Below are 24,926 nucleotides of genomic sequence, written 5' to 3'. Positions count from 1 at the left end.
CTTAAAGGACCTTGGAACAAGAGATTGCTGGCCATTTTGTGCCTTCTAATGAAAAGCTGCTGAACTCACAGTGGTGAGACTGTTTTACTGATAAGAAATAACAAACACCTGAGTCTGAACACGAACTACTGTCTCAAGTGCCTTCAATCCAGACCCAGAGAAACCAACAACTGGTACTGCCACACTCACCAAAGCTGATCTCTCTCTCTCTGCAGGGACCACTCGGCCTCCAAGGTCCCATAGGAGCCCGTGGTGTCCGAGGTTTCCAGGTCAGTGTCACACAGGGTCCTGGTGGTGCTTTGGCAGGTCAGTGTCACACAGGGTCCTGGTGGTGCTTTGGCAGGTCAGTGTCACACAGGGTCCTGGTGGTGCTTTGGCAGGTCAGTGTCACACAGGGTCCTCGTGTGCTTTGGCAGGTCAGTGTCACACAGGGTCCTGGTGGTGTTCTGGCAGGTCAGTGCTCTCTGCAAACCTCTGGCCAGAGTTTGGATGATGGCAATGAGGGAAGGGAAGAAATCTCCTTCCGTTTGCCAGAGCCAGTGTGACACCTTCCTTACCACGGGATGGTAGAAAGAGCAAAAGGCCAGATAAGCTGCCTGCAGGAGAAGTTGATATTTAGTGTTTGTTTGCAGAGGGAGGGGTTGAGTTTTGAGCCTGTTCCCTGGCACAGGGTGCCCAGAGCAGCTGTGGCTGCCCCATCCCTGGAAGGGTCCAAGGCCAGCCTGGTCGGGTGGAAGGTGTCCCAGCCTGTGCCAGGTGGTGGAACAAGCTGAATTTTAAGGTTTTTATGACTTTTTGGGTTTGATCTTGGTAAAGACACCTCAGTTTCTCCTTGATCTGCTCCACTCTCTGCCTGTTTCTCTTCAGCGAATTCCTCCTCCTTTTTGCTGCACTGGGGTCTCCCAACATTTCTTCCTCCCTTCTCCAAGGGTGTGGGACCTCCACTCCCCCCTGGCACTGGCTGAAGGAGCATCACTTGGTGGGATCACAGATATTGAAGGTTTATTAATGTTAAGAGGTTTATGAATGAAAGACCCAGGGCAAAGGTGGGAGCACCTTGGCACGTGCCTGACCTTGGAGAGAAGCTGGAATGAGCTCTACCAACCAACACGAGTGGTGCCCAGGTCCTGGGGGAAAGGGAGAGAGCCATCCAAAAATAATCTTTCTGACCATGTTGTGGAGGCTGGTGAGCTCCCAGGGTTTCTGGCACCGTGAGCTGTAGCTTGGTTTTGTTGTTTTCCCAACAGGGGCCCAAAGGTGCCAGCGGTGAGCCTGGCCTTCCTGGCCCGACTGGGATCCGGGGAGAGACAGGAGACAGGGTAAGGACAAGACTCCTGGCACTCATTCCTGTTTGGGGTGGGGATTTAGAGGGCAATGGGCACCCAAACCCTGGTGTAGCTGATGTGTGTTGGGTGTCCCTGGGGCTGCCCAAGCCAGACCTCAGGGCAGGGAGCAGGACCAGTGCATGCTGTCCCCACTGGTCCTGGTTTCTGTTCCACTGCAGAAACTCCCACTATTTCCAGACAGGGTGGATTGTTTAACAGCGAATTCCAGGCCCTGTCCTAGCCAGAATAGAGAGTGTTTGGGATTTTCCCCTGTTCTTTACACTGGTTCAACCAAAGTCTTGCTCCCCAGGAGCACAAGACAGCTGATTCATTCATTTTTGCTTCTGAGATGCTTGATTAGACTCTCTGTTTTTTTTTTTTTTTAAATTACAGTTTTATCAGTGACTTTTCTTTCTGAACAGCAACACACCTGGGCATCCCACCTCACAATCAGTGTGACTTTTTATTTACATGAGTTCATTCTCATTTGAAAGAAGCCATCAGGGCCAAGTGAACAGCATTTGTTGGGAGCTTGCAGGAGAACAGGAGCCATGTGTTCACCAGCTCCCTCCTCCCCAGCTTTAAGGTGAAAGTTTTTTTAAAAAAAAGCTTTAAGTTGCTTTCTGTGTAAGCAACTGCAGCAGCACCACAGGGGTTCCACAATGGCTCTTCTGTGCTGGCTCCAGGCAGGTTTAAAAAAGCCTTTTGGAGTGACTGTGGGCTGGAGGTGTGAAACAGGAGCGTTACTGTGGAGCTCTGGGGCTCTTGGCTGCATTCAGGGCTTTGCTGCGGTGAAAAATGCACATTCAGAGGGGAAGAGGCCCCTGCATGAAGCACCCAGGGAGCTGCTCCAAGCAGAGGGAGGGAAAACGTTGTGCTTAAAGCAGTAAAAAATAATCTAGGTTTTCTTTCTGGCTCTGAAGTTGAGTGCAGCTACTCTAAGATGTGATTGTTGGTTGCCCAGAACGAGAGGAGATGGCCTCAAGCTGCACCAGGGAAGGTTTAGATTAGATATCAGGATTTTTTTTCCCAGGAAGGGCTGTAAAGCATTGGAACAGTCTGCCCATGGAACTGGTGGAGTCCCCATCCCTGGAGGTGTTCAAACCAGGTGTGGATGTGGCCCTTGATGGTTTAGTGGTGACCATGCTGGTGGTGCTGGGCTCACCCTAAACCCCCAGGTTGTGTTTTTATAGCCTGAACAAACAGCCTGTGCTGCTGGGGACACACAGAGCACCCAGAGATCTGCCCTGGGCTTGCTCTACTGCTGCTCCTGATGTGGATAAAGAGGAGAGCTGCACACACAGCATCGATGCAATTACCCTGTCTCAGCTGCAGCCAACTCATCAAACTCTCCTGAAATCAACTGAGACTTTTCTGTGGAAAAAGAGAAATCCCCTCATGCCTGAGCTAACTGAGTACTGACAGGCTTTTTCACAGTCCTTGGGCTGACAGGTCAGGCATATAAACCAGCATTTCAGTAAATGTGTTTGCTGGCATGAAAAATACAAGTGATTTAGTGCATTTGACTGTAAGATATAAAATAGTGTTGAGATAAAACACATCAACTATGCTGCTGGGTGGGATGTGGGAGGGGAAGGGCTTGGCTGTTCTTGCTGACTGAGGCAGCAATAGACAAATATTTTTCCTAAGGATTTTTATTATGATCAAATTCCTGAGGATTCTGGATGCCAGCAGCCCCCTGGGGCATTGCCTCTCTGGGCTCCCTACTGGAGCACTGAATGCTTGGCCAAAACCATGAGTTTTGTTGAGCTGATCAGAGGAAATGTGGGAAGACATGGGGCTGGCAGTCCTGAACTCCTTGTTCCTGCAGTGAATTGGAGTTTTGAATGAAGATCCTCTGGGCTAAGCTTGTCTTTGAGGGAATGTCCCTTGCAGGGCTTGGTGACTGAACTGTGTTTTTTTGCCATAAACTCTCATGGAGCCTTGAGACTCTGTGAAGTCAGAGGTATAAAATTTAGATTAAAATGTTCAGAAAGGAATATATTGCTTTTGCCATCAGCAAACATAAAACAGGTGTTGTAAAGTTTTAGCCACTCTTGCATTTCTACATTCCATTGTCTGTTTTTCTGAGTTATTTTTCATTAGCAGAAATCCCCCCTCTTTAACTTTGTGCTTGAATTGAACAAAATAAAATGTCCTTGCTGTGTGTGTTTGTTCTCCTTGAAGATTCTGTTCTGCTGAGCCATCTCTAGATCTAGTTAATAAAAAAAGATCAGTTTGCAGATGCCAGATTGATGAGTGTGCTGTAAAAATCCTGCTTGAGGGGTAAAATGTCTGAATTTCACATGTAGATTTTACAGTAGAGAAAAAAAACTCTGGGGTTCTCCTGAACTCCTTTTTGGCTCTGCTCTATGGAGCAGAAAAGTCACTGAAATAGGGCTGAAAATGTCTCTCTGTGGATGTCAGGTAGATAAAGATGGAAGGATTTTCCAAATTGCCTGGATTATTCCTGAGGTGATAATCAGTTCATCATCTAAATGTATTTTACTCCTGTGCCCATGTTGTTCCATTAATCTTTAAACCAGGAGCACCTAATTCTAAATCCTAGGAAAACTGGCAGTCTAATAAGGCCTTGAAAAAGCATCTTGGCTTTTTGCCCTTGTGGTATGAAAATATTCTTGTCTGTTTTATACCACAAGTAAATCCAAGCTCCTCCTCACATCACAGGCTGAGAAATTACCCCACAACACAAACCAGGGGCTGTGGAGAGTGTCACAGAGCTAGCAGGGGGGCTGAAATCCCTTCTTATTTCTAGGAAGTGTGAATGAGATTTGCACCTCTTACTTGGCAGCTGGGAGACTCTGACCCCTTGCTGAGAGAGTGTCTGACCACACCAGGAATTCATAGGAAAGTAACAGTTTGAGCTCATTTATTTCTTTCTCTTTCTTATTTTCAGGGTCCTCTTGGTGCTCCAGGTCCCAAGGGGAACCAGGTAAGTGATAACTTTCATGCTGTTGTTAGCAGAGGCATTTAAACCAAATTTCAGGGCCAGCCTTTGACAGCACAAATGGCTTTTTCTTCCACAAATGAAAATATTCAGCGGCAGAAACCATCGGTCCCATTTTCCCTGCATGGCACAGATGTTGCCTGTTCTCGTGGAGACTCATGAAAATGCTGTGGTACAAGCACCAGGCCCTCACTGGGTGTTTGTAGCCACAAGGACCTGTGCAGGAGCTCCTCACATCAAATTCCTCCCGAGTTCAGTTTAAAAGTGCAGCTTTTCCTCAGCTTCCTGTGCTTCATGAAGGATATTTCACCCTAACCTCGAAGCTTGGCACACTAATGAACTAGTTTAATCTTATATTTTTGCTGCTCAAGGTCCATGCTTGGTTTAATCTCAACAGAGAGCTTTTGGGCCAGTTTTCATCAAATATATGGCTTTTATTAATGCATGGCTGTGTTCTTGCAGAAAGTGAAGCTTTCCTAGCAAGGCTTGCTGGTTTGGTTTACCAGCATCAGTGTGGTCTCTGTTTTGTTGCTAAGGGGAAAGACCAACCTGATCTCTGTCTTGGAAAACATCCCCTGGAAAGCTGTGGAGTCACCATAACAATGTTCATTATCTGCTCTAATAATAGAGCTCTGTGCTGAGCCAGCTCTGCCCTGGGCAGGGATTGCAGGGGTTGTGTCACCTCAGGCAGGCTCAGATTGCTCGGGCTGCTACAGTGGATGTCACCAGAGCTCTAGCCACCCTTGCATTCCTGTCCCCAGGAGTGGAGAGGGATGTTCCCCACCAAGAGTTCATGCAGTTTGAGGGTGGGATGAAGCTGGGACCCTGCTCAGGAGGCCATGGGAACAGGACAGTCAGTATTTGCCTGTGGCTGCAAACCCTGTGTTCTCTGAGACAGAGCAGGGGGAGCTGAAATTTAGGTTCCCTGCTTGAGGAATGCCTGTGCCAGCCTGTGGATGTCTTTCATGGTTCTCATCCATATGGATCCAGCCTTTCATCCAGGTCCCAGCTTGTTGCAAAGGGCACCCAGCCCTGTGCCAGCTGCCCTGTGCCACACGTGCCCTCATCAGCAGGGGAGCAGCTGCTGTGGAGTCCAGCTTTGGGAAGAGAGGACTTCTCCTTGCTGGAGCTGGGAGCCCCCATCTCCCCCAGGGGATACATCCAGATCCTTGCTGTCAGGTGCAGTGTTAACTGTGCTCTCTCTCTCAGGGCATTGCTGGAGCAGATGGCCTCCCAGGTGACAAAGGAGAGCTGGTAGGTTCCTTAAATTCAGTAGAGTTGACTCCTCAACTAACAGATGGGTGTAGAAAGCCATGGATCACCGTGGTCAGTCACAATTAACTGAGATCTCCAAGCCTGCTGTGAAAAAAGGGCAACCCAAGCCTTGCACACATCACAGCAGCTTGGGAGACTGGGTTTCAGATGGGCATTTTCTGAATTAATCACTTTCTTATTTCCCTTCTCTTTCTGACAGGGTCCCTTTGGACCTCCTGGCCAAAAAGGAGAGGTAAGTGTCAGACACTGGGGGCTCATGCCCTGAAGGATTTAGGAATAAGCATGACCATTGCACCTCTATAATTATAGAATAAACTCTGCTCTAGTGTCATTGCCTAGAAGCAGGCTTTCCTCACTATCATGCTATAAAATCTATGAGAAAAATGGTGATTTGTGGCATTCAAAATATTGAAATCTGTTTGATCATTTTGCTGCAGCAAGGACTCCTCTTATCATGACCTATATATGCAGAAACACCCTTAGGATGTAAGAAATGTATCTGATCCTCCAGATCCATTCAGGAAACCTGAAGTCTTAACAAACCCCCAGGAGAAAAGAATGGACCATGATTTCCACTTTAAGTGGTTTTGGTCTTTTTTATTCTTCACTGCAGCCAGGAAAAAGAGGAGAACTTGGTCCAAAAGGTGTCCAAGGACCTAATGGGACAGCTGGAGCACCAGGGATCCCAGGACATCCAGGACCCATGGGTCACCAGGGGGAGAGGGGTGTCCCTGGCATCACAGGAAAACCTGGACCCCCTGTAAGTATCTGCTGCTTCTGCAGCACAGTCAGGGAGCCTGTGAAGTGAAAAAATGGATTGTGGGGTTTCGGATGCTCTCCGAAAAATAAGGTCCTGCATTTCAGAGCAGGCAAAAATAAGGCAAATAAACCCCAGATTAAATATCTGGCCTGACATTAAAATTAATATCTTCCATGCATACAGAAGAGTTGTGAGGAGAAGCTGTCACCTCTTGAAGAGGGGAAAGAACCCCCTGCTCTAGATGCAGGACCTTGTGCTGCTTCCCAAGCTCCTGGAAATGTGTTTTGTGTCCTGCAGCTTCTGCCAGGGCTGGCTATTGATAAGGAGGTTCCTACAAAGACAAATTCTTCTGTTAACTGCAGGGCAAAGAGGCCAGTGAACAACATATCAGAGAACTCTGTGGGGAAATGATAAATGGTGAGTATTACTGAGAGAAAACTGACTTTAATTACCAGATGAGTAGATCCTGAACATAAAATGGCTTCTGAGATTTGCTAATTTTCTGTCTTCATATGAAAAAAAAATACACTGACCTTTAGTGTAAGGAAATTATTCAGGAGGTCACCTTGTTGTATTCAGGAGGTCACTTTGTTGGGGATGTCTTTTGGTGTTCTAAAATTAGTATTTTTGAATGATTCATCATGGCAATGGTCAAAATGCACTGAAAGCAGCTTTGGCACAAGCGTCATGTGAGACCTCCTGTCCTAACCTGTGTCATTCTGAGCTCCACCTCTCCTCAGTGCACCTCATTTCCTTGGAGCAGGTCCTCAGGGAGTGTCCTTTATTCAAAGTGACTGTTTTGCATTGGAGGTTACATCCCCCCTTTGGGATGAGGTTAAAGTTTATTTCAGGAAATTATTTAAGTGTCATTTGCTAGAATACATCCTTTGAAGTGGTTTTAGAGACAGGAATAATCAGCCCTGCAGATTTACTATCTCTGTCTGTGGAGATGTAAAGCACCCCAAAAAGCTACAGGGAAGCAGAAAGGACAGATTCACTGTTCCCTCCTACCAGGAGCAGTGGCAGGAAGTTCTGCCTAAAGAAAGAGTGCAGATGTTGGAGATGCAGTGTTTGGTTGTGTTTTTCAGAGCAAATTGCACTGTTGGCTGCTAACCTGAGGAAGCCCTTGGCTCCTGGAATGACGGGACGGCCTGGCCCAGCTGGGCCCCCAGGCCCTCCCGGGAGCACGGGGAGCCTTGGGCATCCTGGGCCTCGTGGGCCCCCTGGCTACAGAGGGCCAACAGGAGAGCTTGGTGACCCCGGACCCAGAGGCAAGTTCAGAGTGAAATAATCTGCTTCTCTTTTATGCCCACTGAAATAAACTTGTACTGAATTCAGCCCTGGGGAGTAGAGATCAGCCTTGCTGGAGCTCTGGATGGAGTTCTGCAGCTTGAGGGGTGCCATGTGAGCAAAGATCCCTGCAGCACCCAGAGGATTTGTAGCTCCTCTTGTTCTCTCCCCGTGCTGTTGGTGGCTCCAGCTGCAGAGCACAGCTGACTGTGGGAATTGTGTTTGTGATTGAAGGTGACCCTGGTGAAAAGGGAGACAAAGGACCTGTGGGCCAAGGCATCGATGGGCCTGATGGTGACCAAGGGCTGCAGGGTAAGTGTGGGGAAATAATAATAATAATTTAATAGCATTGAATGCTCCATGGCTGAAGTGAAGGCTGAGGAGGGACAGCTCTGCGTGCTGATGGCAATGGATTATTATCACTCATTTAAAGGTGTGACAACTCTGAGGCTCTCCAGATTAAGGGAAAGGGTGGTGCCTGCTTCATGGTGGTTCTTTATTAAAATATTCAAGATTAATTTATGCAAATTAATATATATTGGAAACTTGGAAGAATATTCTTTATTTTGTTCACCTGTTAAAGCAGGTTTTTTAATTGGGATTACACCTGTACAATGAATAAACTGCAGGCACCAAAAGCAGGCTCTCCCTTAACAGAATTTCATAAAGCCAAAATATTTACAACCATGTTAAATTCTTCCACAAAATCTATACCATAAAATTTTATAATATTTATTCCCTATTGTCTCAGAATCTTCCATAAAAAATTAATCCATGTTAATAAACTGTGAGCTCACATAGCCAAAACATCCCTTGACCAAATTAGGGATAAAAAAATCCAAAGCACATACTCCAGATTCAGGGTAAATTTATTGAAAACACCTTGTACTCAACAGGCCATAACAAGTGTGATGTACAGACACTCAAAGTATATTAAGATCTCTAAAATCAACACATATATACAGATATTAAAAAAGAAAAGATGGAGATATTTCATGTATCTTTCCCCTCTCTTGTTTAGGACCACCTGGTGTGCCTGGAATTACTAAAAACGGCCGTGATGGTGCTCAGGGTGAACCCGGGCTGCCAGGGGATCCTGGGACTCCTGGCACTGTTGGGGCTCAGGGAACTCCAGGAATATGTGACACGTCGGCTTGCATGGGAGCTGTTGCAGCATCAACTTCCAAAAAATCATAAACCAACAGTACAAGAAGTGAAGAAGTGACTGAATATTTAAATAAACAGTGCATTGTAAGAAAACAGAATCCTTCTAGTGCTAAAAGGACAGATGCTCCTTCTATTCTATTAAGTGGAGACTTTGACACAGTTCTATGAAAAAGAAAGCATCAGATGAAAACTTTAATTAAAAGATGCTTTATGACTATCTTTTCCTCCCCCCAATTATTTCCCAGAATTTTTACTGCTAAACAACCTCACCTTTCCTTCCTCCCTTTGCTCAAGAGACCTGCAAGAGGAAGCATTGCTCCTTTTTACCATCACCCCCCCTGTACTAAAGATCACGACTTTTTGCTAAGAAAGTTTGAGCCTTTTTCATTGAATTCCTTGGTGCTGCTCCCACTGACTTCAGTCCTGCAGGTTTGTGCTCTCAGACACGTTGTTAAGACCCTCAGGCACCGAGCTGCCTCTTCCATCAGTGGAAATCAGGCATTTCAATATCCTATATTTTAACATCTGAACCTTCTGGCCTAAGGAATGACCATTGCTTAAGTCTGTGCTGCCAGCTAGAAATTTTCAGATTGCACCTCAAATATTTGCCAAGACTAGTAAACAGTAATCCTCTTGCAAGCAAATTCTGCAAAAGGAATAATGTAAATATTTTAATTTCCAGGGAAGAATTTTTGCATATTTCCATATGATAACGAAGGAAATGAAGTAACAGCATTTTCATGACCTCTACTTCAGCTATTTGCACAGTAATTGTGATGGAACCCCACCTAAGAAAGGATGCTCTTTTAAAGTCCAGCCAAAACCACCTGTATGAACTGTTGTAAAAATAAAAGAAGATTTTTTTTTAACCTTTTCTTTGTGATGTTGTAAGTGTCATTATACAAATCAAATTAACTTGGCTAAACTCCATTTTTCAGAACTAGGTTTTACTAGTATTGTTTGGACATAAATTGCTGCAAAATTGTTCTTATCCGTGATTTAAACCAGTATTAATTTTGGTAGAACTTTTTATACTTTAAAACTTGCTAGCATCATCTATTTAAAAAAATTAATAAAGCCTCTCTCAGCTCACACACAGTTCTATTTCTGTCCTATATGCCAAAGCCTATGAACGAAGCATCATATTTCTGTTTAAATATAAAAATAGTTTGTGCATTTAAATATCTACTGTTTAAAATATTCCACTTTTGGTCTAAAGTAACAACACAAGAACCTATTGGATAGTTGTGTGGCAGACATTAAAAATAGGACTGAATTTAAAAATGCCAACACCATTGCACTACTCTTTGGAGCTAATTATGTTAAATATGTATGCAAATGCAAAATTCATAATACACACAGTTTAGAAACTATGCACTTGTTCAAATAACCAATACAATATTTACATTTTAAATGGAAAAATGGGCATTATAATACGGTAACTTCAGTTTCTTTATACACTGGAAGAATGAGTTTGCATCTAGCCATTAAAATAACAGGAAGATAGAAGTTCTACAACTTTTCCAATCTGTACTGCATCATCTTAAAAAAATAAAATAAAAGCAAAAAATTAAATGAGACCCCTAAGCAGGATGACAAGGAAATTTTGTATAACTAAAGGATTAAAATAATTAGTTATGACATTTTCTTGTAGCTTTTGGTCCCAAAGCCCCTTGAACAGGGCAGATTCCCATTGCTGGTAGTTACCTTCCATTTCCATTTGCAATAGAGAACGTTTCTTTTACATTTCTATTTATATATATTTACAAGTTACACTGTCAAATTCCTATTGAGCATGTAAATGGAAAGAATGAAACACAGTTTGCACTACTGTCACACAATTCAGGGTGGGCAGGTCAGGCTATTTGGTCTCCATAGCTGTGCGGTTTTCCTGTGCTGGGCACATTACACACGAGTCTGGTCTTCCAATTTTTAGTCTTCTGCCTGTTTTACCACAAAACACAGTCTCAAATTCCTAAAAAAAATTAAAACAACAAAAGATAAATGTTATATTTAATGTAGATATTTACTTGAGATGGATGCATTTGTTTCATTTGTGCCTTCAGTAGGAAGGGGGAGGGGCCATTTCCACATCTAGACCAGCAGGTTTTCCAATACACACCCTCCTAAAATTCTTAGCAGAGCCAGAATTACTCTGGGGCTGCAACTACTGCTGAGAAGAACAGGAGCTGCTTTTAAGGCATGTTACCCTTTAACTCTGCTCACCCACTCAATACAGTGTGGACATTAGCTGTGATCCCCCTCCCTGAACTAACTAGAAGCCTGTGAAAGAGGTAGAAAATACAGAAAATGAAGGAGGGGAGGAATGATTTAAGATGACCTTAATTTCATATTGTTGTCCAAATAGGATCATGCTCAGGAATTGTGCAACTAAAAAAATAAATTTTAAAATCCAATTTGAAAATACTGACTGAGGACAGCCTGTAATTTCTCACTAGTAAACTCAGTTGAAAGAAATAAAAATTAAAAATTTAAGGAAGGTTCAAGGATATGGTGGGTCCCTCACTAGCAGCATCAAGCAGAAGCTTTGCATCTCAGTTACATGTTATGACAGCCTTAAAATATTTCCCATTTTTATCAAGACCAAAAATGAAATGAGATTTCAAACCTGTTTCAGGGAGTCGCCGTGCCTTTCCTGAATGTACTTGAGGAATGCAGTTGTCCACTGCAAAGTTGTTGCCTTGTCAGTGTCAATCGTGCAGAAGGGAACGAGGAGATTGAGCTCGTCACAACAAACCCGGATCCTGCGCCTGCAGGCAAGCACCCAAGGTTATCAACCACGGGCCAGAGGGAAGGGAAAAATACAGAAAACAGGAAGACTGCTCACATGTGCAACAAGCCATGGATTTGGGGACTGCTTTGTGTTTGTTACAAGCTTTGTGTATTACTTTTGTTATACACAAGTCACCTTATCTTTACAGAATGGGTGAAATGTTTTGAAATCTCTTTTTTTACAGAGTGAAAACAAAAAGATGACCACAATGAAACAGAGATTTGTTTTCCCCTCTAACAAACACCAAACCCTCCCCTCCTGCACTGCTTTTTCTTGAAGCTAACACAAAACATGTGAAGTTTACATTTACTCTGGATAATCAGAGTACTGCAGTACCAGTATTTTAGGCTTCAAGAGGTGTTTCATGGCCCCTGCTCCCAGAATTACCTCCTGTCTCTCTCCAGGCGGTTGTGCCTTTCCCTCCTCTGGGCGCTTCCATCCTGGGAACCACTCTGCACCTGCACACTGGAGCTGGGCTGTGCTGACTGCCAGGGGCCCTGGGCAGCTGCAGTGCTCTGGTTGTTGTCCCGGGTGTTCCGAATCTCACCGAGAGGTTTGCGATCCATGTTTGCATCCAACAGATTTATCCGGCTGCAACTTCTGTTTATGGCTTGCTTGCATAAGGTGTCTTGTTGGAAAAATAAAAATGAAAATAATGACCTATTTGTTACTCTCCCACCAACCTGAAAATAGTGATCATGGAAAGTTCTTTTGGTGCTTTATTTATGTGGAATAATCTTTGAAGCTTTACTGCCAGCCTACATTGATTCTTACAGCAAGACGTCCTGCAGAAGAGCTAAGGCACTGCTTGCTACTCCAAAATCCACACAGCTTCTATTTTCTCAGAGAGCCCACTGAGATTATACCTGCCCTTGGTGAGCCCTTGAGGCAGCCCTTAAAATGTTCTTCAGTTTGATACTGACTTGGTCTGCTGGATCAGCTTTGGGGTCAAAGAATGTACCCCTCTGCCATGGGGTTTGGTGGTGTTTGCTCAAAGGCTGGACTTAATGATCTTGGAGGTCTTTTCCAACCTTAATGATTCTATGATTCTAAAGAAACCAGCTGCTAACCCAAGGCTCAGATTTTCAAAGGTACTTTGTAACTTCAAGTCTCCTCATTTCAAGCCAGAAGTGCTAAACAATTTTGAAAGTACAGCTAAACTTAAAGGCCTTGGAGAAATCTTGCCCCATGTTGCCTCTAGAGCATTTTTGCCATAAAAACCTCACCTCCCACATTCACTAAAATCATATTAATTCCAGAAAAGAATTCAGAAAAAAAATTCACATTTGAAGACCAAGAGAAAACTAAGTGAAAAGAAGATAAATGGTTTACCTCCAACTTTAATCCAAACTTCCTCAGGCAAAGCTTTATTTATAGCACCTACTGTCTGTTTTGTGGATTCAACTTCCTGATAGAGAAAAGGGAATGTTTTGGGTATCCCAAGGTCTTGATGTTTGGCAGCTTCCAAAATAGTGCAAGATGTTCCACAGGTCTGTGAAAAAAAAAGGAAATACTTATAGGACTGTATACATTAAAAAAAAAATAGATTATTTTGATATCTTTCTGTTAGCTTCTTAAATTACTTCTTCGGTCAGAATAAATCCCAAATACACACAGCCAAGGGGTTTTGACAGAGTGATGAATTTTGGGGATACCTCTGACATTTCTCAGTGCCATGCTATCACTTTTGCTTCAGAGGTTACTACAAGTTGGGGAGAGGGAAATATTTTTATCCCCAAAATGAATTAGAAAGAAAGGAACTAGAGAAAATGGTCTCTTTCTTGTCTTGCACAGATGAAAGAGATGATAAACTGATAAACTCCAAGAAAAAAGAGATCTGATGGCCTACTGCTCATTACTAGGACACACGTAATTACAAATGCCACAAAAGTGATTTGATTGTCTTAAAGATTAATAAATAAAGTGCATTACAGATCGTTCTGATCATCCCTATTCAAACCCAGCCACACTCTACCACAAACCTTCAGAATTCTACTATACCCAGAAAGTTAATACAATCAGCATTGGAACATGGCAGAGGAGAGTTACCTGTGCTTGGGAAGGGTTAGCACTTCCAGCAGCAGAACATGCATTCATGGTAAAGAACGGGTAAGTAAATGGCAAGGAATGTGTGGCAGGTGCAGCCTTATTTTTCCCTAGTGCAGCACACCTGTTCCCTTGCTGGTGAAGAGGAACACCCACCACTTCTGAGGGCTGGCGGATCAATGTCACTAAACTTCAGACAAAAACAAACAAACAAACAAACACAGAAAACATACCAGGCTGACTGCTTGGAAATGAGTGCAGAAATAAAGTACAGCTACAAATATTTCAGAAACTATCACCAAGAAACCACTTTCATTTACTGTAAACAGAAATCACTGTTACTGCTATATTGCCCACTTCAGGGGCCAAATAAAAGAAAAGAAAAATCAGCCAAGGAGGTATTTTATTCTGTGCAATAACAAGGTGCTTCACGCCTCAATAAAACATTTGGTCAGCACATTAAGATAGGTACAGGGTTAGGTTGTAAAACAGTATTTTTGCTCCAGTTTCCCCCATAGTCAGGCCTCCACATTATAATCCGAATCTATCATCATTATTATTATTATTATTATTTTATTATTATCAAAAATCTACTTTGCTTTTAGCAAGCTGCATATTAAAACTAGGTAACGTTTTCTCACCTTTATTTACAGTACATGTTATCAAGAATAAAGTCATAAAGTAATTCATTTTGGAACTCCATGCTGTACCATTTATGCAATAAACAGAGGGGCCTAAGCTGAGCTCAGCGGAGTCGCAGCCACATTTGATGGCACAGTTTAACAAAGCCCAACCCATCCTTCTCATATATTAAAACAAGCACTATTCATAGGTTTCACTTAGCAAATCACTTTTGAACTACATGATACATAGTTTAACAACATAAACTAAAAGTAATTGCAACACACTTGTTAAGAGTTACTCCAGATTCTTGGGGTTCTTGACATCTGGGGTTTTCTGTCGGGCTGCTGTTGAATCTGTCTTCCAACCGAGCTCTGACTGCAGGTTTAGATCTAACCTCTGGTGCCAGTGCCGAATTTTCAACAAATATGTTTTCCTTATTCTCCCCCAAGAAATTTTCACCCTGTTTAGCTTTTGCTACACTGCATCCCGAGACTTCTACAGAGCTACTACTGTTGGGCGCTTTCTCTCTCTGGTTCACAGGGAGGTTGGACTCGCTAAGTAACATCATCCTGAGCTCCTGGAGGTCAGCATAGCCCAGGTGCGGGTTAGAACTCGGCCAGTAGCTGTCACAAGGCAACCCTGACTGACAGGTCACTGGGCAGACCGACTGGTTCCCAGAGCTGTTGGATGAGCCCCCGTCCTGACTGGTGCTGGGGGAGGGCTGCTGCAGAGGGGGGTCTGCAGAGGGGCCAGGCGAGGAGAAAGCGCTGAGCCTGGCTTCCACTTCACCTTCACTACTCTGCGCCTCCGTGTGCGAGCAAAGTATGTGCTGCAGCTGGGTGTACTCAATGTCCATCATCTCCACCAGGCTGGCCTCGGGGGTGGCGAAGCCAAGGTTTTGCTCACCAAAGGAACTGTCACTTGAGCCTCCAGGTCCGACAGCAACGGGAGCGGGGTCAGGAACACTAGCTGGGCTCTGAGGAATGGTCTGAGGCTCCTCGGGGGCTGATCCTGACATGGCTACAGCAAACCTAATCAGTTACCAATGTCCCTTTCAACAGAAAACCATAAAACCTTCAACAATTGTCAGTACTATCCATTAAAAAAACCCAAAGGCAGAAAAAATTGCACTTAACACTGATTGGCGAGGTAACAGAGCGGGGACCAAGCTGCCGCTGGCGGGGTACCTGACACCCTGACCATGTCTCCCCCCCCGGGTGAGACCCTCCCTCCCCCTCCAGCACAGCTGCTCACGACAAACGGCCTTCACCTGTCCCCGCCCGGGCCTCGGCGGGGAGGCTGCGGGCACTCTGCGGCCTGGCACCCCCTGAGACAGCGCCCGGACGGCGGCGGGGCAGCCCGGGCGGGCGGGAGCTGGGCCCCCGCGGCCGGGGGGAGCCGTGGGGAGCCGGGGCGGGCAGGGCCGGGCGGGGCCGGGCGGGGCGGGGGCGGGAGGGGACGCGCGGGCCCTCAGCCCGGCCGAGCGCTGCCCGAGCGCGCCGCGCGCCGCCGCCAACGGCTGCGCGTAACCGCCGCCCGCGCGCGGGGCCGCGCGCGCCCCGCCCCGCCCCTGAGGCGGGGCCGGCCCCGCCCCCGCCCGCCCCCTCAGGGCTGAAACTGACCCGGAGCGGAGCCCGGGCCGGCCGGACGCGGCGGTGATCGGGGGCAGCGGTGTTGTGAGGAGATAAGGGAAGAGAACGTGCTGCTGCAGTGTGTGTTTACAGACGTTTTTCAGGTTCTGGACACACGGCTTACTGCTTTAGCTGATTTGCGGTGCTTGGCTGGGTACACGCTGTTATGCTAAATTTTAATTAATTAAATCTATTGGCTGCTTAGCCGACAGCTAAACTCTGTTACTTGGCTTTGTCGCTAACGGAAAGGTCACAGAGAGCAACGGCCGGGGCTCGGCTGCGCTGAGGGAACTGCCCCACCTGCACCAACAGCATCACCGGCGGCACGGCGCAGGCAAACTTGTGCAGGAAGGAAAAGGCAACAAAACCAGCTGGGTTAACGGGAGAAACCAGCTGGGTTAACGGGAATCGCTGGTCGTTCCCCACGAAGGGCCCTGGGGCCGCCTCAGCCCCGAGCCCCGCGGGGAGAGCCTTAGGGGGCAGGGAGGGGTCCTCGGCCCATCCCGCCCCGGGGCACGAATGGGAAAATTGAGAGGAAAAATGGTCCCAAGGCAGTGTGCACTGACATTTCCATGAAATGCAGCCACAGTCCGACGGTCTCACTCGTGACTTCCCTCTAGACGCAAACCCAGGAACTTTAAAAGCAGTTTTGTGCACACTGAACTCAACATACACTTTCCTGCTTTTCTAATCCTCTTCCACACTCCCCTTTACAATGCTCACAGTTGGAATAGTACAGCCTTTAACAGAAATAATAATATTTCTGTTTATATTGTTCTAGACTTTGCAGGAGGTTTTGCAAAAAAAAAAAAAATCAAAATACTCTTTGTAATGTTAGCTTAGTACAAACATAGACAAAAGCTCAAAACAGTGAGTTCTTTCATGTTAATCAAAAGTTTGGACAAAGCCAGAGAATTGTTTTTCTCTTTCTTGCAATGCAGGACAATCATTCAGTACCATTTTTAGTCTCTGCAAATTGAGTTAAATTGTTATGTTGGTTTCAGCCTGGCTTCTATTACCTGCTGCCGTGGAGGAACCCTGCTGCAAAATCCAACTCCAGCTGATTGTTAACTACATAAAGCTCTGTTTAACAAAGTCACTGGAGCCTATGCTGTTGATTTTTTGTCACTTGATCTCTGTGAGGATGGATTTACCAATCCCAAAGCATAAACAGATCCCACAAACTACTAAAGAATGTCCTAAAAGATGAAAAGCCACACATCTATTTCATAAAAATGTAAAGCTAAGAAATTAATAAATGGTGTGACCTGATTAATACTTTTTCTTTTCTTCAGATTTTTTGATGTAAAAATGTTTAAATTCCAAGCATTCTCATTCAAATGTAAAAAAAAAAAAAAAAAACATTCAAAATAAATTAGGGGATGCCTTAGAAATGAAAAAAGAATCATTAGCACAGATTTTTGCTATTTTTTTAGAGGGCCCACAATCAAACACTGCTGTGACATCCTCCAACACGTCTGTCATTAAACTATAAGGAAATAAAACCCCTGCGCCATCAGTCTCTTGTGGTTTGTTGAGAAATAGCAAAATGCAGAAAATATTATACACATACACATTTAAGAAATGGACAACAGCTCTCTGTAGGTGTTTATTCTACTTACAGTAACAAAAACCTGTGAAGTCCCATATTTTAATGTACAGTGATATATTTTGCCATATAAAATACAATTTACAGAAATTTCTATCAAGTAAACCTAAACAAACACACATTTTGCATACTTTTATGAATGTCTTTAAATTAGAAACATCTCATTAAGAAAAAAAATCTTACACCGTAGTTGATGTTTGCATTTACTAAGATTTCTTTGCATGTTACCATTTTCCCTTGAGTTCAGGACACAGATGATCATTTCAGCCAGCAAATCCTGGATGTACAAGGACCTCAAGGATGCACCAATGTGACTGTGGTGACACACATGCTACCTGTAATATAGTCCTCAAGATGCAAAAATGTTTACAGGAATCTAATTTTACATTTCCAAATCTATCTTAGCAAAATACCAAAATATTTACCCAGCGGTCAATTTTCACATTCAAATAAACTAGTGGGGTTTTATTTCACACTTTACAATTACGTGCTCGAGGACTACAAGGAAAGTAGCAATGTGATGTATTTCACCATGAAAAATGTCCCTCTTCAATCACAACATGATGTACCACCATAATTTAAACTTAAATGCAGCTGTGTCTTTTTCAGCGGAGAGTTTTATATACACTGCCAGCCTAAGTAGGGCCTAACAAAAGAACAGTATCATTTATTTTTCGAGAGCCCTTTTAGAATGAAAGAGCACTTCTATAATGAAAAGTTCAATCGAATTGGGACATTTTCTTAAATCTGTGGAAAAATCCTGCAAAATCTAAACAAAACCAAAAAATGCTCCACTAAATCAGTTCAATTGAAGTAACAGATTTAGTGGCCTATTTAACCAAATGCTCTCTCTTCCTTTGGTTTACAACTTTTCAAAATGAATGTCTGATGCTTTTATAAGTTTTGCTGGTTATAAAGGTGCTACTCCTGTATTTTCTTTAATGACAGGTTTGTAAACATGGGATATTTAAAACCTCATGAAAAATAACTACGTATGACTTGTTTCTTTGCTGTACACTTAACAGATGGATTCCAGACCCAAAATACATATATATAAAAGGACGATAGTGCACTTTAAGTTTATAACATTCCATTTTCAAATCCTCCATCAGTCACAAATAATTATTAACACTGTTCTTTTGCAGCTTTTTCCTAAACACATGACCCTTCCATTGTAAAAGAAACATGACACCAACATTTTTAGTGTGCTGTAGGAACAATTTTGACACCGAAATATCACATAACTGAGATGTAAAGGTATGGCTCCTCAGGTCTGGATTAAATTCTCCTATAAAATTACAATTCAAGTTACTGGAAAACATAACTTTATAATCTTAAAAAGCAATATGCTCTTCTTAGACCTTTTCCATTTCTGTACTGTAAATGGAAACTTTAAGATAAAGATGCAAGTAGAAAAAACAAAATTTCAGTACAGTTAACGTTGTGAATTTTTATAAGAAAAACATTATGCACAAAATGCAGCAAGTGAAAGTCCAATATGTTCTTGCTTTTCATCTATCTGATTATTTTCATTCACAGTTGTTCAAAAATTGCTTATTTGTCAGTACATTGGGTAAGGCTAGTTTTACAACAGAATTTTTTAAAAGGTGAGAGTATGTACAGTATTTACAGATGTGCAGTCCTTGCTGTGTTGCCAAAGTGTATTATTTGTGGGAAGTATCAGTCACAGTTCTATGACTGATTGCTGGAAGATGAAGCTTCAGTTTCCACTGGTTTCTGGGTTTCCTTCGGTGTTTCTGGCTTTGTCTCTTTACCAGTTTCCTTACTCTTACTCCTATCTTTGCGATCTTTCCCTCTTTCCCTGTCGCGATCTCGATCTCTGTCTCGATCCCTTTCCTTTTCCCGGCTCCGATCCCGGTCCCTGTCTTTCTCTCTGTCACGATCCCTGTCTCTGCTTCTCGATCGCTCTCTATCACGTCTTCTGTAAGAGTCCCTCTCTCTGTTTCTTGCCCTATCTCGGTCTCTGCTTCTTTCCCAGTCCTTACCCCGCTCTGAATCCTTGTCTCTATCTTTGTTTTGGCTCCTGTCTCTATTTTTATCCCATTCCTTCTCTCTGTGTCTCTCCCAGTCCCTGTCTCTGTTCCAGTTTCTGCCACGGTCTCTTTCCCAAGGTCTGCCATGTTCTCGATCCCTTCGTCTTTCCTCAAAGCCTCTACCTTGGCGATTATCTGCTTGTTGAAGCTCTGGCTGATCCAAACCCTTATCTTTATTTCCTCCCTCATATCTCTCTCTCTGTCTCCCTTCAAATGTCTGGCCTCTATAGTCGGGATTTTTGCCTTCTCGGAAGTCAGATGTGGGCCACTGTCCTTCCGACTCAGGTCCTTGTCCAGACATATTGGAAAGAGATGCAGATGGTCCACCTTCCTCCCACATCTCTTTTCTGTGAGTTGGATGGCTTGGAAGGTCCAGGAGCGGTCTTGGGGGTGGTTTCATGCCTTGTGGTGACTGACCCTGGTAATGAAATCTAGAAGGATGTTCATCTTCTTCTGGAAACATTGGAGGTGTGCCTCCTCTTGGTCCTCCAAACTGATGTGGTCCTGGACCTCTCTGGTTGGAAAATCTGGGTGGTGGGCTCCCTCTACGTTCTTCATATGGCTGTGGCAAAAGTCCCCTTGGACCAGGCATGTGATTTGGAGCTGGACCTCTCTGCCCTTCAAACTGATTTGGGTGAGGTCCTCTTGGTCCCCCAAAATGACCTGGAGCTGGACCTCTTGGCCCTCCAAACTGAGGGCCTCCTCTCTGTCCTTTAAACTGACCTGGTGGGGGTCGTCTTTGACCTCCAAAAGGAAAAGGAGAAGGTCCTCTGTTTCCCATAAACTGGGGCGAATCTGGTCCTTCAAACTGTCCTGGAGGCCCCATCATTTCATCATATTGGGAATCTGAGAATTCCATTTGTTCCATGTGAGGGTCCCTATGATCTTCAAAATGAGATGGTGACATTCCTCTTGGACCACCATGATAAGAAGGAGCCGGGCCCCTATTATCACCAAAAATAGGTGGTCCATGCTGTGCAGAAAATAAGGAAGGAATGGGACCCTTTTGACCTCCAAATCTTCCAGACTGAGGTCCTCTTTGCCCATCATTATTTGGAAAACCATGCTCTTCAGAGTACTGTGGTGCTGGCCCTCTAAAATTAGGTCCATGAGGTCCTCCAGGTGCATTGAGCATCATTGGAGGTCCCCCTTTCTGTCCAGACATAGAAAATGCTCGGTTTTCCTCAAAGTGCTGTGGGGGAGGTCCACTCTCACTCTGAGCTGGTGCAGATTCAGTTTGTTCTACAAACTGATGAGTCTGAGGATTTCTTTGTTCATCATATTGCACTGATGAAAGACCCATCTCTGGTTCAAAGTGTCCAGCTGCCTTTTCCTGCCCAGGAAACATTGTATTTGAAAAGGAATCCCTTCCCATTGCTTCCTTTGACTCATTTGACCATGACACTTGATGCATATCTTGCAAAGATGGGCTGTCATTTGATGTGGAGAAATTAGGCTGAAAAGATGTACTTGGTGGGGTTGGAAGCAGCACTTTACGTATAGGTTTGGAAGCAGAAGGATCTCCAGAAGCTGTTTGACTCAAGTTTTCCAAAGTAACTTGAATGGTGTGTTCAAATTTGCTGTTAGATGTCTCTTTCTGGGGCACCGTAGATGTCTGTTCACTTGAAACCCAATTGTCAGCAGTAAAACCAGGCTGAGTAGTGGAAATTAAAGCATTATCTTCCTTACCAAGTGAAGTCTGCAAAGCATTTGGAAAACTTGCTGGAGGGACTTCTCTTGTGGATATGTCATTCTGTACTACCTGTGGCTTTATTCGAGAATCAGCACTGTCATTCTCCGTCACCATCCTTCGAGCCTGTCGAGGATCTCTGTTCTGCCTTGGGTCACAGCCCTGATTTAAAACTTGTGCTTGCTGATTTAAAGATGAAGGTAAATCTACTTTTTGTGTAGCTTGCTGGTCCTGATGGAATAATTCAGGCTTCATTAGGGAAGCTTTTGCTGGTGGAGGTGACATTAAAGCATCAGACACTGAAAAGTGAGCCATTGAAACACCAACAGCTGCTCTTTGTTGTCTGAGGGCTTCTTCTTGTTCCTCTAGCTGCCTTTTCTGTTCTTCTATTTGTTTGTTTAATTCTTCCAACATTTTTTGCTGTTCTACCAAGGAGGAGGATGCAGATAAATCAGACACAAATGAAGCAGACGCTTCTGAAGAACTGCTTTTACTGTCTGTATACATTTTGTTGGGTAAATCATCAACAGTAACTTTTGCTTCTTCCAAGATAGTTTCATCCTCTGGATCATAGGCCTCATCCTCTAGTTCTGCTGTGGTAGACGGCTTTTCCACACTGTAGTGTTTGTCACTCTCACCAGTCTGCGTTTCAAAGGCTTTCTCTGGACCATATTCTTCCTCAGGATCGTAAGGTCTGTCATCCTCCTCCTCCTCTATGGCTTTGTCCTTGGACATCTGCCCGAACTGCTGCACAATGGGATCCAGCAGAGGAACCGCTGACATCCCGCTATCTGCCGCAGCTTGACTTTCCTGACTGGAAGACTGAACAGTTCCAGAATCCTTGGCAAGAGGCTCAAAAGTTTTCTTTTTCCCAAACAGGGTCTGAAGGATGTGCTCAAGAGGCGTGGCGGTTCTTGAGGATGAGGAGTGCGTGGCAGTGCTGCATGCAGGAGCAGCTGTTGAAATCGGTGGGGTCACAGTGGTTGTGGGGCCACTTTTAATGGAGGACAGTATTTTCAATACTGAAGGTGTCACTGCCGAGGTGTCAGGAACGGGAAGTGGGGGTGGAGGTGGAGGAGGAGATCCAGGTGGTGTTGTACTCATCGTGGAGTCTCCTGAATAAAGTGTGTATTTTGGAGTTTTCTTCTCTTGTGAAGCTGGAGGCCCTTTAGAGAACAGGGATGGTTCGGCTTCCTCATGTGCTTGAATTCTACTTCGTTTCTCCTCCATTTTCTCTGTCTCAGTGGCAGGACGTTTCCCTTTCTGACAGATAACCAACCCAAGGATTAAATTTGGCCGAGATGATTCAAGACCTGAAAGAGAACACAAAGATTGTATATGTAAAAATCTGAATTTAATGATGCTTTCAGTAGAAACCTATTATTTTACAAAGTGGCAAGTACAAAAGTCATAAAGGTAACAGTTTTCTAAATTCCATCAGACCTATTAGCAATTTTCATTAGTCCACAAGCATATACATTTGTATTTCTTACTTTTTATGTGTATTTATACAGAAGTTTAACAGTTTCAATTCCTTCCTCAAATTTTTTAATAAAGGATGGTAGCACCAGGCATCATTGTTAAAGTGTTTCTGCAAAAATTCAAACCCCAGCAAGCTGTTAGTTTTGTATCTTTACATTGTTTCTACTGCTCAACTATCCTGACCTTGCCTCCTGAAAAAGCAAATATTTACATTTAGTTTGCAAATATACACAGAGATACTGAAAAGTGAGAAAACTTGGACTAAACATTGCTGTGTGTCGTATAACCTGTGCTAAAAGGCCACATTGACACCAATCCATAAACATTTTGTCAGTCTCCAAGTTAAACAAACACCAACAATGGCAAAAAAAAAAAAGATCACATCAAACAGCGTTTGGAAACAGTGTTTAAAAGCTGGTAATTACTCCCAGTTTGCTGTGGCGTTTTCCAGCCAGGCATTATTTTAAGAGGCCAGAGAAGCAAGGAAACTGCAGATGTCCCAAGCAAGCCCAGGAGAGGTGTTTGCTTGGGCCAGCACTTGCCGTGGGGGCGAGAAGGCCTTGGAGCTGCTGGCCAAAGGGTGGGAATCAGGCCTTGATAGGTCAGTAAAAAAACACAATAAACAGAACTGCTCCTTGTGAAGAGCTTCAGACTTGAAGGAGAAGTATATCCACAAATGATATGAAGGTTTCAGATAAAGAGGAAAAATGCAAAGGGCTGTAGGCCTGTCTCCTGTATTTTTTCCTCCTACAAGCACAGTCCCACTGGCAGATAAACATGCATAGAATGAAGGGCAGGGACTAAATCCTGAAACATACAGGGGTGGCAAATGTAGAAAATCTTTTCACTTCTGGACTAAATGGCCTTTAAAAGGCCCTCATTTAAGTGCACTGTCTTCCCTATATGTTCCATTTGTTATGGTTTCTATCCAGCAAGGAAGCAGTAATATAGATATATAAAATAACCTGTGAAATAAAAGATAATATTCATTGTGGATAAATGGCAATGTGAGTGCTCTGACCTATGTTGACCCTTCAACTGAAGATCCCATAAGTAGGAGATTTTTATATATATGGTCCTTGTTCTTATTAAATCAACTTCTCACTAAGCAACAATTTTAAATATCTAATGATTAGCACCAAAAACCTTTTCATACCAACACAACCCCCAAACCCCACAGTAGCAGATACATTCCATTAGCAAACCACATCACACATACATTAATCTGGTGAAACAACTCAGAAGTTTTACTGGGATTCCTAAATTTACCATCTAGAGAGGAAAACACATCAGCTGTTTTCCTAAATTTATGTTAATGAATAACAACTCCCCAGTTGGTGGGTGTTGACCAGTGCAGATCATCTCACAAACAGGAGTTCACCCAGAAACTGCCAGTAGGCATTTGCTGTTCTGCTGTTGTTAAATGTTTTGATTACCAAATTTCATGCAGAGACTTGTGATTTATGCAATTAGTCTCAATGAATTTCAAACACTGAATAACTGAAATAAACAGGTGTCAAAAATCCATCAGGCAGGATATCTAATAAATAGCAATTACTGAGAAATCAGGTTTGAACTCCTGTAAGAAATAGAAATCAAGTCACTAATTAAAACAGGGTAAACTTTTAATACACTTTCAAGGCAAAAAATTCCAGCAGCAAGTTAATAGCATTAGTTATAAATTATTGTGTTTAGAATTTAGTCATCATGGAATAAATCCATTAAAATGTTACATTTTGATACTGGAATTTTACACAAATATTAGAAATTTTGCCTAAGATGACTTCTACACTCAGTTCTGAGAGATCAAATACTACATGATTCCTTCAATGAAGACATATGGTCAGAGCACCTTTCAAAGGCCACAACCCTGTTCTATCTCAATATCCATAAATAGGTTAAGTGCCTAATTTTAGGAACAACAAAATATTGACTGCAGTCTGCCATTACTGCTAAATGACTGCCTTTCACAAACACAGGTTTTAAAAGTGCTGCAAGCTGTGCTGGCAGCTTTAGTAGTTTTCAGTGCTAAATTATTTATAACAGTTATTATCCTATTATGCATTTGAAATCCCCAGTCTGGCTTTACTGAGTTACCTCCTGTAACTAAAGCCAATAAAACAGGATCTACTAAACACTAGTATTGAATTAATATTTACTTTCCTTGGCCTTAAATACATTTTTTCATTAGATCAAGTTTACCATATTTAT

General features: G+C 43.6%; 3 protein-coding genes across 4 annotated transcripts in view; 1 reads left to right on the top strand and 2 right to left on the bottom strand.

The window, feature by feature from the left end:
- Positions 1-9,654, top strand: part of COL9A3 (collagen type IX alpha 3 chain) — a 34,890-nt gene extending 25,236 nt beyond the window's left edge. The window contains exons 23-32 of the mRNA XM_059863025.1: positions 216-269; positions 1,248-1,319; positions 4,243-4,278; positions 5,503-5,547; positions 5,768-5,800; positions 6,182-6,328; positions 6,691-6,745; positions 7,417-7,599; positions 7,853-7,930; positions 8,640-9,654. Coding sequence (XP_059719008.1) covers positions 216-269; positions 1,248-1,319; positions 4,243-4,278; positions 5,503-5,547; positions 5,768-5,800; positions 6,182-6,328; positions 6,691-6,745; positions 7,417-7,599; positions 7,853-7,930; positions 8,640-8,815 — 879 coding nt within the window. The 3' untranslated portion in view covers positions 8,816-9,654. The remainder of the gene's footprint in view (positions 1-215; positions 270-1,247; positions 1,320-4,242; positions 4,279-5,502; positions 5,548-5,767; positions 5,801-6,181; positions 6,329-6,690; positions 6,746-7,416; positions 7,600-7,852; positions 7,931-8,639) is intronic.
- TCFL5 (transcription factor like 5) lies at positions 8,470-15,578 on the bottom strand. The gene is made up of 6 exons (XM_059862758.1): positions 14,534-15,578; positions 13,629-13,815; positions 12,912-13,071; positions 11,967-12,207; positions 11,415-11,556; positions 8,470-10,760 (listed from the first exon to the last, which is right to left on the bottom strand). Exons 1-6 carry the CDS (start codon positions 15,265-15,267, stop codon positions 10,647-10,649), a joined length of 1,578 nt encoding a protein of 525 aa, XP_059718741.1. The 5' UTR covers positions 15,268-15,578; the 3' UTR covers positions 8,470-10,646.
- Positions 15,579-17,456: 1,878 nt separating this feature from the next.
- DIDO1 (death inducer-obliterator 1) overlaps positions 17,457-24,926 on the bottom strand; it is a 48,087-nt gene continuing 40,617 nt past the window's right edge. For both annotated transcript variants that reach the window (XM_059862750.1, XM_059862751.1), the window contains exon 17: positions 17,457-22,546. In XM_059862750.1, the coding sequence (XP_059718733.1) occupies positions 19,182-22,546 (3,365 nt within the window). In that variant the 3' untranslated portion in view covers positions 17,457-19,181. The remainder of the gene's footprint in view (positions 22,547-24,926) is intronic.

This window comes from Haemorhous mexicanus, chromosome 18 (genome assembly GCF_027477595.1).
Source record: "Haemorhous mexicanus isolate bHaeMex1 chromosome 18, bHaeMex1.pri, whole genome shotgun sequence".
NCBI lineage: Eukaryota > Metazoa > Chordata > Aves > Passeriformes > Fringillidae > Haemorhous > Haemorhous mexicanus.
Note: the sequence above shows the minus strand (reverse complement) of the source record. Positions and strands in the feature narration are given on the sequence as shown.